At 47.4% G+C, this 12,500-nt stretch overlaps 2 protein-coding genes across 2 annotated transcripts in view; both read left to right on the forward strand.

Annotated features, from left to right (window-relative positions):
- The window catches only part of LOC126579730 (echinoderm microtubule-associated protein-like CG42247), an 8,365-nt gene extending 3,635 nt beyond the window's left edge, over nt 1-4,730 (forward strand). The window contains exons 5-8 of the mRNA XM_050243279.1: nt 106-243; nt 1,482-1,742; nt 1,817-2,237; nt 4,109-4,730. Of these exons, the coding sequence (XP_050099236.1) occupies nt 106-243; nt 1,482-1,742; nt 1,817-2,237; nt 4,109-4,662 (1,374 nt within the window). The 3' untranslated portion in view covers nt 4,663-4,730. The remainder of the gene's footprint in view (nt 1-105; nt 244-1,481; nt 1,743-1,816; nt 2,238-4,108) is intronic.
- Nucleotides 4,731-4,925: 195 nt separating this feature from the next.
- On the forward strand, nt 4,926-8,236 carry LOC126579732 (sarcoplasmic reticulum histidine-rich calcium-binding protein-like). Its single transcript, XM_050243282.1, has 2 exons — nt 4,926-5,214; nt 7,661-8,236. The coding sequence occupies exons 1-2, from the start codon at nt 5,128-5,130 to the stop codon at nt 8,234-8,236; spliced, it is 663 nt and encodes a 220-aa protein (XP_050099239.1). The 5' UTR covers nt 4,926-5,127.
- The last annotated feature ends 4,264 nt before the right edge of the window (nt 8,237-12,500 follow it).

Genomic DNA, 12,500 nt, shown 5'->3' on the forward strand with positions numbered 1-12,500 from the left:
CTCCTCGAATTCTACTCTACCTACCTGGTCTCTCTCTCTCTCTCTTTCTCTCTCTCTCTCTCTCTCTCTCTCTCTCTCTCTCTCTCTCTCTCTGCACAAAACCAGACACTGCAAGAGGGCATCTGGGGCGCGACGTTCCATCCGCTCGACGACAATCTGCTGATCACGCACGGTCGGGGCCACCTGGCGTTCTGGCACCGGCGGAAAGATGGTTTCTTCGAGAAGACCGACATCATCAAACCGGTAAGCACCGTCTTTCGGACCCTCCGGTCTGTTCATTTTCTATAAAGAGGAAGGCTAAAGGCTAATTCTAACAACAACAAACAAAGCAACGGCTCATTTGTGGAGGAAACCATTCTCATTACGTCTTTGTCCAAAGGCCATGTTAACCTACGACTTTGCTATCATATTTGACGGATTTTTATTGGGGAAGAGCATTCGTTAAAAACTGACGCACCTTGGACGCGTCAAGCTTCGAAAGGCGTGCCTGTAGAATTATGCTTTCTTTTTTGCCTTGTCAGCTGAAATATGTAAATGAGCATTTTCATCAGCAGCGCCGTCGAGTTTTTTGTTGATTTTCCCCCGGTTTACGAGTTTTCTAGCAGATTGTTGTCGTTGTTCTACGATCAAACCGGGTTCGTCGCTTAAAAGGCCAAGTCTTTCGATTCGGACCAAAATCAGTCCATTTTTGACGATTTTTTCGTGACGTAACCATTCAACTTTACTTTTTCAAATGAATGGCATAATAATCTACAACTTTTGAAGTATATTTGGTATTGTTTTGAGCAACATTCATTGGAAAATGAATCCATGGCATCATATTTCGTTTGGCGTGTCGTCGCAAAAATACTTTTGACGGTGACCATCGTAGCTGCGTGATGGGTTATCAGAAATATACAAATCGATACTCGTTTGAAAGATTATAAGTTTATCTATGGAGATGATTATAAGTTTATCTATCCTTGGAGAGTTTTTGTTGATATTGCTATTTTTCGGGTTTTTGGCAGATTTTTGAAGTTGAAAAAGTGATGCTTTTTGCGATTCTGCCATAAAAAAACGAACTTTACAGATTTGTTTAAAAAAAAGTATCAACAGTTTTAATGAAATCTCGACGGGGCTACCTGGCAAAGAGTGTACAAATTATCTGTTAAAAATTTCAAACCGATCGGTGCAGTAGTTTTTACGATACGGTAGAAACGCTCTTCAAAGTAGCGTGCTGCATGGAGCCTTGTATGAAACGCGAATTTTCAAAAATCTGTATCTTTGTCAGTTTGGCCTCGATTGTTCCAGAACTTTTACACAATGTTCTTAGAACGATCAGCTTTCAGGATGTTTAAAAGCATGTATCACCAAAAGAAAATTTAATACCGAAGCCCCCCCCCCCCCCCCCCCCCGTTTTTGCAAATTAAATACCTTAATACGTTTATCTGTTTTCGGGCAAATTTGACTTCAATCACATTGTTTCGAATGTACTCCTACAGCCGGCCCGGACCTTTGTGACCTGCGTCCAGTTCGAACCGGACGGTGACGTCATCACGGCCGACAGCGACGGCTTCATCACGATCTACAGCGTGGACGCGGACGGTGCGTACTTCGTCCGGATGGAGTTCGAGGCGCACAACAAGGCAATCAGCTGTCTGGTGATGCTGTCCGAGGGTACACTGATCTCGGGCGGCGAGAAGGACCGCAAAATCGCCGCCTGGGACTCGCTGCAGAACTACAAGCGCATCACGGACATTAAGGTTCGTGTCACCCGGGGGCATATAACCAACGCTGTCTCACTTTCTCGTTTTTTTTTGTCTCCCTCCGTCGACAGCTACCGGAGTCGGCTGGTGGCGTTCGCTCGATCTATCCTCAGCGACCGGGCCGGAACGATGGCAACATCTACGTCGGCACGACGCGCAACAACATCCTGGAGGGTTCGCTGCAGCGGCGCTTCAACCAGGTGATCTTCGGCCACGGCAAGCAGCTGTGGGCGCTGGCAGCGCACCCGGATGACGAGGTGTTTGCAACCGGTGGCCACGACAAGTACGTGGCCCTGTGGCGCCGCCAGAAGCTCATTTGGACGACGTCGGTCGGCTACGAGATCATCGCGCTCGGTTTCCACCCGTACGGGGCCGCACTGGCGGCCGGCAGCTCCGAGGGGCACCTGATCGTGATCAACGCCGAGAACGGTGCGACCATGCTGACGATCCGCGTCTGCGGCTCGCCGCTCAATGCGGTCGAGTTTAACCAGGGTAATTGTTTTGTTTGCTAGCTGATTTTCCCGAGTTCATTTCCAGCATTTAACGTGTCTATCAGCATGAGTTTTATCTTGAGAACGTGCAGGTTGGAGAAGATACTGACCAAAATAAGAAGAGTAGAAATAGTTAATTAACATCGATAATTTATGATCATCAACAGCAGCCAGTCCACGGTTAACTCATAACAAATCCCTCATTTGGGCAATGATATCTTGTGTTAAAGATCGGTGCCAATTGAATTCTTGTTGCTAACTGGAAAGCTAGGCTCTCCATTTCCAAACTCATCTTTCATTTGGCGAAAAAGTCTTGCATGCTGGAAATGCAATGATTTGTGTCATTACACTTTGCATTTAGACTTTAACAATCCTGCTGAGAGGGATGAACACGACAATTGTGCCACATAGCCAAGGAGCTTGGCTTTGGCACCTTTTGTATAAGTTGCGGTCGATGTACTGCTCTCTTCCCTTCATTTCTCTCTCTCTCTCTCTCTCTCTCTCTCTCCCTCTCTCTCTGTATCTTTTTCTCTTTGTTTTTGGATCAAATTGGGATTAAATTATTATAGAAAAACCAAAAACCTACTATTGATTGATTTATTGGAGGGAATTCGGTATTTAATTTGTTTTGTGACACATGTTTTTAACATTTTTCCCTGAAAGCTGTTCCTTCCATGACTATTGTGTAAAAGTTTTGTATCAATCGAGGAAAAACTGACCACGCTATAGATTTTTTAAAATTCGCCTTTCATACAAAGATCCACACAGCTCGCTACTTTGAAGAGTGTTTCCCAAAAAACCACCGCGTTTTCATAGTCGGCGCACACCATAGCGTAAAAGCTACTGTGCCGATCAATTTGAAATTTTTAACACATAATCTGTACACTTTTTGCCAGGTAACCCCGTCGAAAGTTTTTTTTTTTTTAACCGTCCTTATATATGTTAAAAAAAAACCCCGTCAAAATTTCATGAAAATTGTTGATACTTTTTGTATAACAATTATGTAAAGCTGGTTTCTTTTGGCAGAATCGCAAAAAGCATCACATTTTCAACTTCAAAGATCTGCCAAAAATCGAAAAATAGGAATATCAACTAAAACTCAACGGGGCTACCTAGATAAACTTATCATCTTTCTAGCAAATATTCATTTGTATATTTCAAATGACCCGTCATGTCACTACGATGGGCACCGTAAATATCTTTTCGAAGACACGCCTTCTAAAATTTGAAGGCATGGATTCAATTTTCCAATAAATGTTGCTCAAAACAATACCAAATATTTTTCAAAAGTGGTAGATTATTATGTCATTTACTTGAAAACATACAGTGGAATGGTTACGTCACAAAAAATCGTTAAAAACGGGCCTTTTTTGGGCTCGCAAAAACCAAAGTCCCCCCCCGAAGCTTACCACGAACCTGCTTTGAATTGCGAAGCATAAGGGAATGCGGTGGGTGAAAGAATTAAGTAAACTCCGCTTTGATGTTACCAAATCAATTTAGAGACCCCAAAAAAACATTGGAAATGACATCCATATTGCCCTAGAAGGGATTTTTAGGATAGGAAATGTATGCCACCCCGCCCCCCTCCCCCTTATCCGGCAATAACCAAACTTTGTCACATGGTATCCCCACATGGAAAAGGACCCCCAAACCTATCAGCTGGGGTGATAAGCTTTCTTTGTGCCAAGTTTGGTATAGATCGGCCCCGGTAGATTTTGCGTGATGCGATATAGACTTGTTTTTATTTGTAAGAAGATTGTTTTCTTTTGACACCATACCAGTCACTCCATACTATCATCTCTCTCTCTCTCTCTCTCTCTCTCTCTCTCTCTCTCTCTCTCTCTCTCTCTCTCTCTCTCTCTCTCTCGATAGTCGGTGATATGATAGCGATCGGTTCGCAGAACGGCAGCATCTACCTGTTCCGCGTGTCGCGCGATGGTTTCTCGTATAAGAAGATTAACAAGATCCGCGGCTCCCAGCCACTGACGCACCTCGACTGGAGCTCCGAGGGTAACTTCCTGCAGTCGGTGACGGTCGACTTCGATCTGCTGTTCTGGGACGTGAAGTCACTGTCGCCGGAGAAGAGCCCGATCGCGATGAAGGATGTCAAGTGGCTGTCGTGCAACAGCACGGTCGGCTTCCTGGTTGCCGGCCTGTGGAACAACCGGTACTATCCGGCACCGGCCAACACGGTGATCGCGACGACGGCCCGGACGGCCGCCCAGGACCTGCTGGCGGCCGGTGACGCCGACGGTTACCTGCGGCTGTTCCGCTATCCGTGCATTACGCCGCGGGCCGAGTTCACCGAGGCGAAGGTGTACTCCGGTACGCTCGCCTGCGTCAAGTTCCTGTACGGCAACCACAGCCTGGTGACGGTCGGTGGGACCGACGCGTCGCTCATGATCTGGGAGCTGACCGAAGAATAGCCACTGTGGCCGCCGTGGCGCACCGGGATTGGTGTTGGTGGTGGTGGTGCCGCCACCACCGCCGCCATCGCCGCCGCTGCCCCCGCTTCCACCTCACCATCAGGTAATCCTCCCAGCGTGGTAACGCGCGGCAGCGGCGCCCCCTTACCCGTAGCGAGCAACCAACAACAACAACATCAACATCAGCATCAGCATCATCCCCATCATCAACAGCAACAATATATCCCTTACCACCACCAACACCATAACCATCATCCTCCTCACCATCTACTACTCAACCACAACCACCACCACCACCACCACCACCCTCCTCACCATCATTCTCATCGGGTGGGCCTCATCGAGTCACCGTTATCGGCGGTGCAGTCACCGGTCAAGGTAGCACCAGCAGCAGCAGCAGCAGCAGCAGCCAGTCCGGCCAAGGTTCCCCAGCAAACTACTACAGCAGCAGCAGCAGCAGCAACCATGGTGACATCAGGTGGACAGAGCAGCTCGAGCAACGCGCCAGACTCGAGCCGACCATCGACAAACGGTACAGCCGATCGTCAATGGGTATTTATGCCAAACAACCGACTCAACGCACTGCAACGCGCAACCAACGCATCAACCCTACGCTCTCTCGCTCTCTCTCTCTCTCTCGCTCTCTCTGTCTCTGTTTGTCTCAACACCTGCAACGTACAACCTGCCACCTATCAGCTTGAATCTCTCCGCTCTCTCTCTCTCTCTCTCTCTCTCTCTCTTTTTTCACACTTTCTCCTACTCTATCGCTCGATCAGTATTTCGAACTGCTGCTCGGCATGTAGTGTGTAGTGCAGAAGTAACAACAGCAACAACAGCAGTAGCAGCAGTAGCAGCAGCAGCAGCAGCAGCAACATCCGCTCAGTTTGTCTAGACCCTGCAGTGGCCCGTAGACGCTCAGTTTTATCGATTAATGTTTTGTGATGCACCAAAAGTGCGTTGAATTGACGAGTCTTTGGCATAGTCAGCAATGTTCCATCAATCGGGGCCTGTGAAATTTTCAATAACATAGGCAATTGGTGTGGTACGAAATACTCAGATAAAAGAGACTGAACTGGCAAACCGGAATTGATTAAAAAAAGTAATTCCATAAATATCGACACAAATAATTTTCGATAAAATCCCCTCTGTTTTTTAACTATCAGGCCGTTTCTACACTGCGCCAAAATTTTCGCTGCCAAAACGAAACTTATAGGATTCCCATAGAATTCCTATGGGAATATACAAGATTCCTATGGGAATCCAATAAGTTTCGTTTTGGCAGCGAAAATTTTGGCGCAGTGTAGAAACACTCTGAGACCGTTTCTACACTGCGCCAAAATTTTCGCTGCCAAAACGAAACTTATTGGATTCCCATAGGAATCTTGTATATTCCCATAGGAATTCTATGGGAATCCTATAAGTTTCGTTTTGGCAGCGAAAATTTTGGCGCAGTGTAGAAACGGTCTCAGCTTCGAACCACGCGATGAAAGCAAGTTTTACAGTGCCAACAGACAGATGGGCGTGTTCGTCGATGTGGCCCACGATGGCGATGCCAATATTCAGTCTCATCAATATATTTGCAGCTTTCTGGACAAGAGCTTCCATTTTTTTTTTTTTGACCAGAGCTTCAATGTAGGCCACACACGATAAATATATTGGCGTCAACCAGCACGCACGCAAGCATTGAAAAATAAAATTGAGCGTGTGTGGGCATCGCTTTGACGGATCCACGGACTTTCCACGTATTTTTCACCACGGTAGAGCTAGTTCGATTACCCGACCTTGGTAGCTAGGCGGCTGCGTTCTCCTTCTTTTCGTCCTTTTCAGTTGTGCCACGATTCCGCTCTTCCTCTCTTTCTCTCTCTCTCTCTCTCGATCGCCCCCTCGATCTCTCTCTATCTTTATATCTTCTCCTGCGAGAGAGACACCAGACCAGAGGTTAAGTCAAGGATCTGCTCACCAACAGCGTCAACATCGTCGTCATCCTCATCATCATCATGATCATCATCATTAACACCATCTGTTGTTCCTTCGTTAGGCCGCTGATCCGGACTCCATAGTCTTGCCTACCCTCGGTTGTTTTCAACTCCATCCATCGTCCGGTGCATCACATTCCTTCGTCTTATCCATTGTCTCGTCTACCGTTTTTTTTTCTCTCTTCGCTCTCTATCTTTCTCTCTCTCTCTCTCTTTCTCTCTCTTTTCTCTCTCTCTTTTCTCTCTCTCTCTCTCTCTCTTTCTCTTTCTCTTTCTATTGACTTTCCTTTATCATTTTTTGTTTCCTGTTGTTTTTCCCTCTGCTCTGTTGGTTACCGTTCCCCGAAAACCCCTAATCGGCATTATGCTAATTGGCTAAACCTTCCAAACATTCGCTCCTCGCTTTAAACTCCAACACACACCCACACAACAACACACCGATTGTTACTACGATACGATTGTTTTCTGTTGTAATATTGGCTGGGCCATCAAAACTGGCTGGGAAATTCACTAACGCAAACCAACACTAAACTTTATCACTATTATCGTCCACTACCACCACCACCACCACCACCACCACCACTACTACTTCTACACGGAACGATCAACAAATGCGTATTTCATTCAACCTTTTACTGCATGATCACTGATAAAATTCTCAAAACTAAATATCAATATCACCACCCCCTGACCCTGCCCCATCAAATTCTAACCCCATCCTTGCCCCACCACCCCTTTCCTCCTCCCACACATCCTTAACACCTTCCACCCCATTCCAACATACACCCAACCGAAAAAAAACCCCTTCACTATTTTCTTCGCTTTCTGTCCGTCTCTTTCGCTCTCTTTTTCTTTTTTTCTCTCTCTCTCTCTCTCTTTCACTCTGGCTCTCTCCCTCTATCTCTCCGTTATCATTTTCGTTCCGCGTTCCGCGTGGTTTTGTGCGCGCGGTGTCGCGCGCGCGGGAAGAATCGATCTCGATTCACCGGCCGACCTTTTTTTGTAATCGTTTCGCTATGCAGGCACGGGACCACTCACCATCAGCCGATGGTACCGTGGATGAGGGAAGCAACGACGGCAACGGTGATGACACCCGGCGCCCGGCCCCGTTGGACCGCGTGGACGACGACGACGGCGGCGACGGCAGCAGCAGCAGCAGCAACAACAACAGCATCTCCAGCGGCTCCAGAATGGTGAACAGGGTACACCGGCAGCAGCAGCAGCAGACCGAGGAAGAGGAGGAAGAAGAGGGCCTGGAGCATGAGGGGGATGATGAGGGGGCGAACGATTCCGGTACGGAGCCGCACCACCACCACCACCACCATCATAGCGAGCAACGGCGCATGCGGAAGCTTCGCTGGCGGCAAACGCCCACCAGGAGGGGTGGAGGGGGACGGTTGAGCCGACCGAGCGTACCGCAAACCTCACCGGCCGGTACCGGTTCCTCCGATACAGCGCGTCCGGATCGACCTTCTTCGAACAACGACGACGATGAAGATGAAGATGAAGATGATGAGATGGAAGTAGAGTACGCCGTCCTGCTGCCGGACTCGTTCGCCATCCTGGACTGCTGCCTGGACCGTAAAGGTGCCCCATAGAGCATAGCGTAGCAGAGCCGTTCCATGCGCCAATGTAACAATGGCGGCCAACGGTGGGCGTCAGTAGCGAGCGAGTCACCTCTTAGCCACGGTTTGCTAAGAGCGCCCAGTGTTCTCCCATCACGGCTGTCACAGGCGTCTCCAGGCATCATCCTCAGGCCATCCTTAAAGCACACACACATTCACACACATACAGCGCGCCACACTATCGGTAACGGAGCGGAACGGTTGATGGTTACCTACTGGTTATCCTTCTCAAACCGTGACCATCCCCCCCCCCCCCCATCGCAACCTCTCTCTTCAACATCTCTTTTCACACCAGAACCCCTTCCCCGCCCACAAACCCCATCTTCCTTGAGGGGGTGAAAAACTTCCAACATCTACATCTCTATCAAGTTGCACTAGTTTCAATGGGTTTGTGATAGAGAATAACCCATGAAATGTGCAAGAAACATAAAAATATCTTAACAAGGGAGGGAGAGGGGACGTAAGGGGGAAGGAAAAAGGAGCTAGTACGTATCAAATACAGCCCCTGCCTACCCCCCCCCCCCCCCCACCGTTCCTCACCCAGATATTTTATATATTTTCATTCGCAATTCAAAAATGCAATTTGTTTAGAGATGTCGATATTTTGGGTGTTTTTATTTTTTGCTATCACCAATGGAATGATAAGGATATCCAGGGGACAGACACATCTGCACAGTCACGCACACACCCACAAACATCAGCAATCGCGCGTGTAGGCATGTATTTTTTTGGTTTGTTTTTTTCTGTAGCACCTAGGCACCCCGGGGGCCTCCGTGGTGAGTCTCCCGTCAATCCAGTAGTCGCCGTCGCCGTCGTCATCTCAGGGCGGTGCGAGCACGCAACACCCTCACCATACCCAGGAGGGGAAATGATACGTACTGCCACTAGTGTGTAAGCGGGTTTGATGCGACACTCAAGCATGCATTGATCACAAGTGCACAATCGGTTGCACATCCGGTGCATTGATTGCGCAGTACCGGGCAACAGCCGGGATGGGGAAGGGGGGGGGGGGTGATTTTTTTTAGGTGTGCTGTTGTGAACCACCCAACCCCTCTCACCTTCACGATCAGTCGCCATCGTGTTACACGCTCCCGTTTTTCCCTTTTTTTTTTTAATTTTTCTTAATTTGAGGGTTTCTTTTTTTTCTTCTTTTATTGAAAATCACAGAAACCACACACGAAACAACTAGGTAACTAGTAGCAGCAAGAGTAGTGGTAGTAATAGGAGTAGCAATACTAGTAGTGTCTGTCTGTGGTAGTATCCTGTCTGTCTCTACGTTGTTCAGGAACTACTGTCCTTACTGATACTGTAGAGTTGAGTCAGCGAGTCCTGCAGCCGTCTTGGTTTCGCCGCAAAATGGTGGCGAGAAAAGAATTTTGAAATTTTTGTACTCTCTCTCTCTCTCTCTCTCTCTCTCTCTCTCTCTCGCTCTCTCTTCCTTTACTGGAACTACTACCACTAGCTACCTGCAATTACCTAACCCCTTTTTAGTATGAGTGGAACGGTGTCGTCCAAATCATGACTCTTTTCGGGAAAGTCTCTTTTAACACAGGTCCCAGGCAGGGCAGGGCAGGGCAAGGAAGTTGATAGGGTATGCACCAGTGCATCGCTGCATGTTGTGTAATTGTACGTGCCGAGCGCGTGTATGAGTGTGTGTCTTTAGGCATTTTATCCTTAGACTGACTCTACGATACGCAAATATTTTTGATGCCGTGTGGAAAATTGACACAGCGTCAATAATCGTATAGAATTCTAATACGAATCCTGGCTAGATTTTAAGATTCCTATACGAATTTTTGACGCCAAATGTTAAATTTCCACACGGCATCCTAAAGTTTTCTGCAGCGTAGCGTCAGTCTTAACAATTACTAACCGATAACCTCGGGTAACGCGATCGCGATCGTGTAATTTTGTAGAATCTGGTTCATACTCACGCCCACACATACACAATCCCAAACACACACATGCAGACACAATTGCAGTGCTATTTAGGAGCCAAGCAGCAGGAGTTTTGTCCGTGGGTGGGTCCGGGTACACGCAAGGCTCCGCCATTCCAAGGGGCCGATTTGTGGGCCCTTCAGCAGGGTTCCTTTTGTTCGTCGAAGGCAAGCCAGTTAGCAGCAAACAGGTAGTAGCAGCAAAAAACACTAACTGGTGTAACCGTCGAGGACCAAAAATCTTACGCGCTTACCGCATGCACCCCGAACCATCTGGCCGCTCCCACTCCCTCCCTCACCCCGCCCCTCCTTGAAAACAACACACAAACACACCCAAACACACACACCGGAATGGAGAGCATCCGTGCAGCATCCTTTGTATCAGCTTTCCCCTAACAAAACCACGCAGCCATTGCATTTTTATATGACCTACCCGGTGGAGCCTGGAACACATCGTAGCAGATAGAGCGAACAGAGTTGCGCCGCCATTTTGTAGTGCTAAGAAGTAGTAAGCGAGTAAGCGAGGAATGACGAGGATGGGGAAGCCGAGTAGCGGTGTTTTTTTTTTTTGTTTTGTTTTGCGTGTGTTGGTGCCGGATACTAAGCTAGTGCGGAAAATATGTGGAAGCTCTGGACACATTCTGGAGGGCCCACAAGGCACACGCACGAACACGACTCTTTTCAGTATTCGGCTAGTAAACGAACGCGTGAAACCAGAGTAGACGGAGAGAAGTTAAGTCAAGGGTTGGTGGGGGAGCGTGTGTGTTTGTGTGCGTGTTATGTGCGTTTTTTTTTTTTTTTTGGTACCCCAAGGATCCCGAGGGTCGGAATCATTGTTAGCTGTGTTTTTTTTTTAATTTATTTTTTAACATATATAATATCGGACGAGCCGCATGTTTGCTAAATGTGCTAGTGTGGTTTTGATTTGTTGTTCGTATTGTTGTTGTTGTTGTTGTTGTTGTTGGTGTAGTTGTTGTGTTTCTGCTCTTATCTTGATACAGCATTGACTATCAGGCGGGTGTTGTAGACACGAGGAAGCAGGCGCACAATTCGCACTCTGCTCCTTCCTCGCGCAATTGAGGGATTGAAGCCGACCGTTACAACAATTTGGCGCGCGCGCGCACACAAACACGCACCCATTCCCCTTAGACCTGCGGGTACCCATTGGTACGCCAGAAAGGCGCACATTTGAGCACTTGACCTCTAGCATTCGGTAAACGTTTTGTAGTGAAAAAGGTTTATAGCAAAATGAGGAAAATAAAAAAAAAACGGGAAAAACGGTTTGCAAACCGCACCAGCAAAACAGACCAGGAAAGTTCAGGTGGGTTGGACAGGGGGTGGTGATAGGGGGCGGAGTGAGCGGTGAAGTATAGGTGAAGTGTACTCCCACCCCTACCCTTCCCCTCTTCCTATTCAATTTGTGCCGCTAGACAGTGCAACTAGTATTGGAAAGTTTTTTGTACATTTAATGTGGACACGACATACACACATACACACAAACACGTGTGCAAAGGCACAACGAAAGAGAAAAGGGAGGGGAGAGTCAGAGAGATGGAAGAGCGAAAAAAGCGAGGAAATTTCTTTTTGGAGGGCACAGTCCCATGAGAGAAAAAAAGGTAATGGTCCACACACGACCATTCGATTCCTATTATCAAACAATTAAGGAATGATTTTAGTACCCAAAATGTGCCCTTCGCAGCATTACAAAAAAAAAAACTCAACATAACACATGAGCGCGCACATACAATCACACACAAACACAAACACACACCCACACACACATACTCCACAGCTAATACTTTGACCTAATTGGAATGTAGGCGCGATGATGAACGTGACAGGCGGTCCAGTGCAGGAGAACCATGGTTTTTGGCTAGCGAAAGACCCCAAGTCATACTAGCTAGGATGCTGGATAAGACGCATGCAGCACCGCCGCACCAAATCTCTGCACGACGAAGATAAGGAGCGGAAGAAGGACGCATTGTGTTTTTTTTTTGAGGGGGACAGCGTTCAGCGTCGATCGAAAGAAGTAAAAAGAAGGTGGCAGAGAGAGAAGAAGAAAGAGAGAGAGAGAGAGAGAGAAAGAGAAAAAGCAAAATAAAGATCAAATGAATGAGAGAGACAGAGAGAGAGAGAGGGAGCGAGAGCTAGAAAGAGAGAGAGAGAGAGAGAGAGAGAGAGAGAGAGAGAGAGAAGAGTCCAAGCAAACAATTTAACTAAAAGAAACATTTAAAAAAAATCATACAAAAAAAACCAACCAAAAAAAAACTCTCCAAATCCCGACGAATCGTTTGCCTTAA

Source organism: Anopheles aquasalis, chromosome Y, assembly GCF_943734665.1.
Source record: "Anopheles aquasalis chromosome Y, idAnoAquaMG_Q_19, whole genome shotgun sequence".
Classification (NCBI taxonomy): Eukaryota; Metazoa; Arthropoda; class Insecta; order Diptera; family Culicidae; genus Anopheles; species Anopheles aquasalis.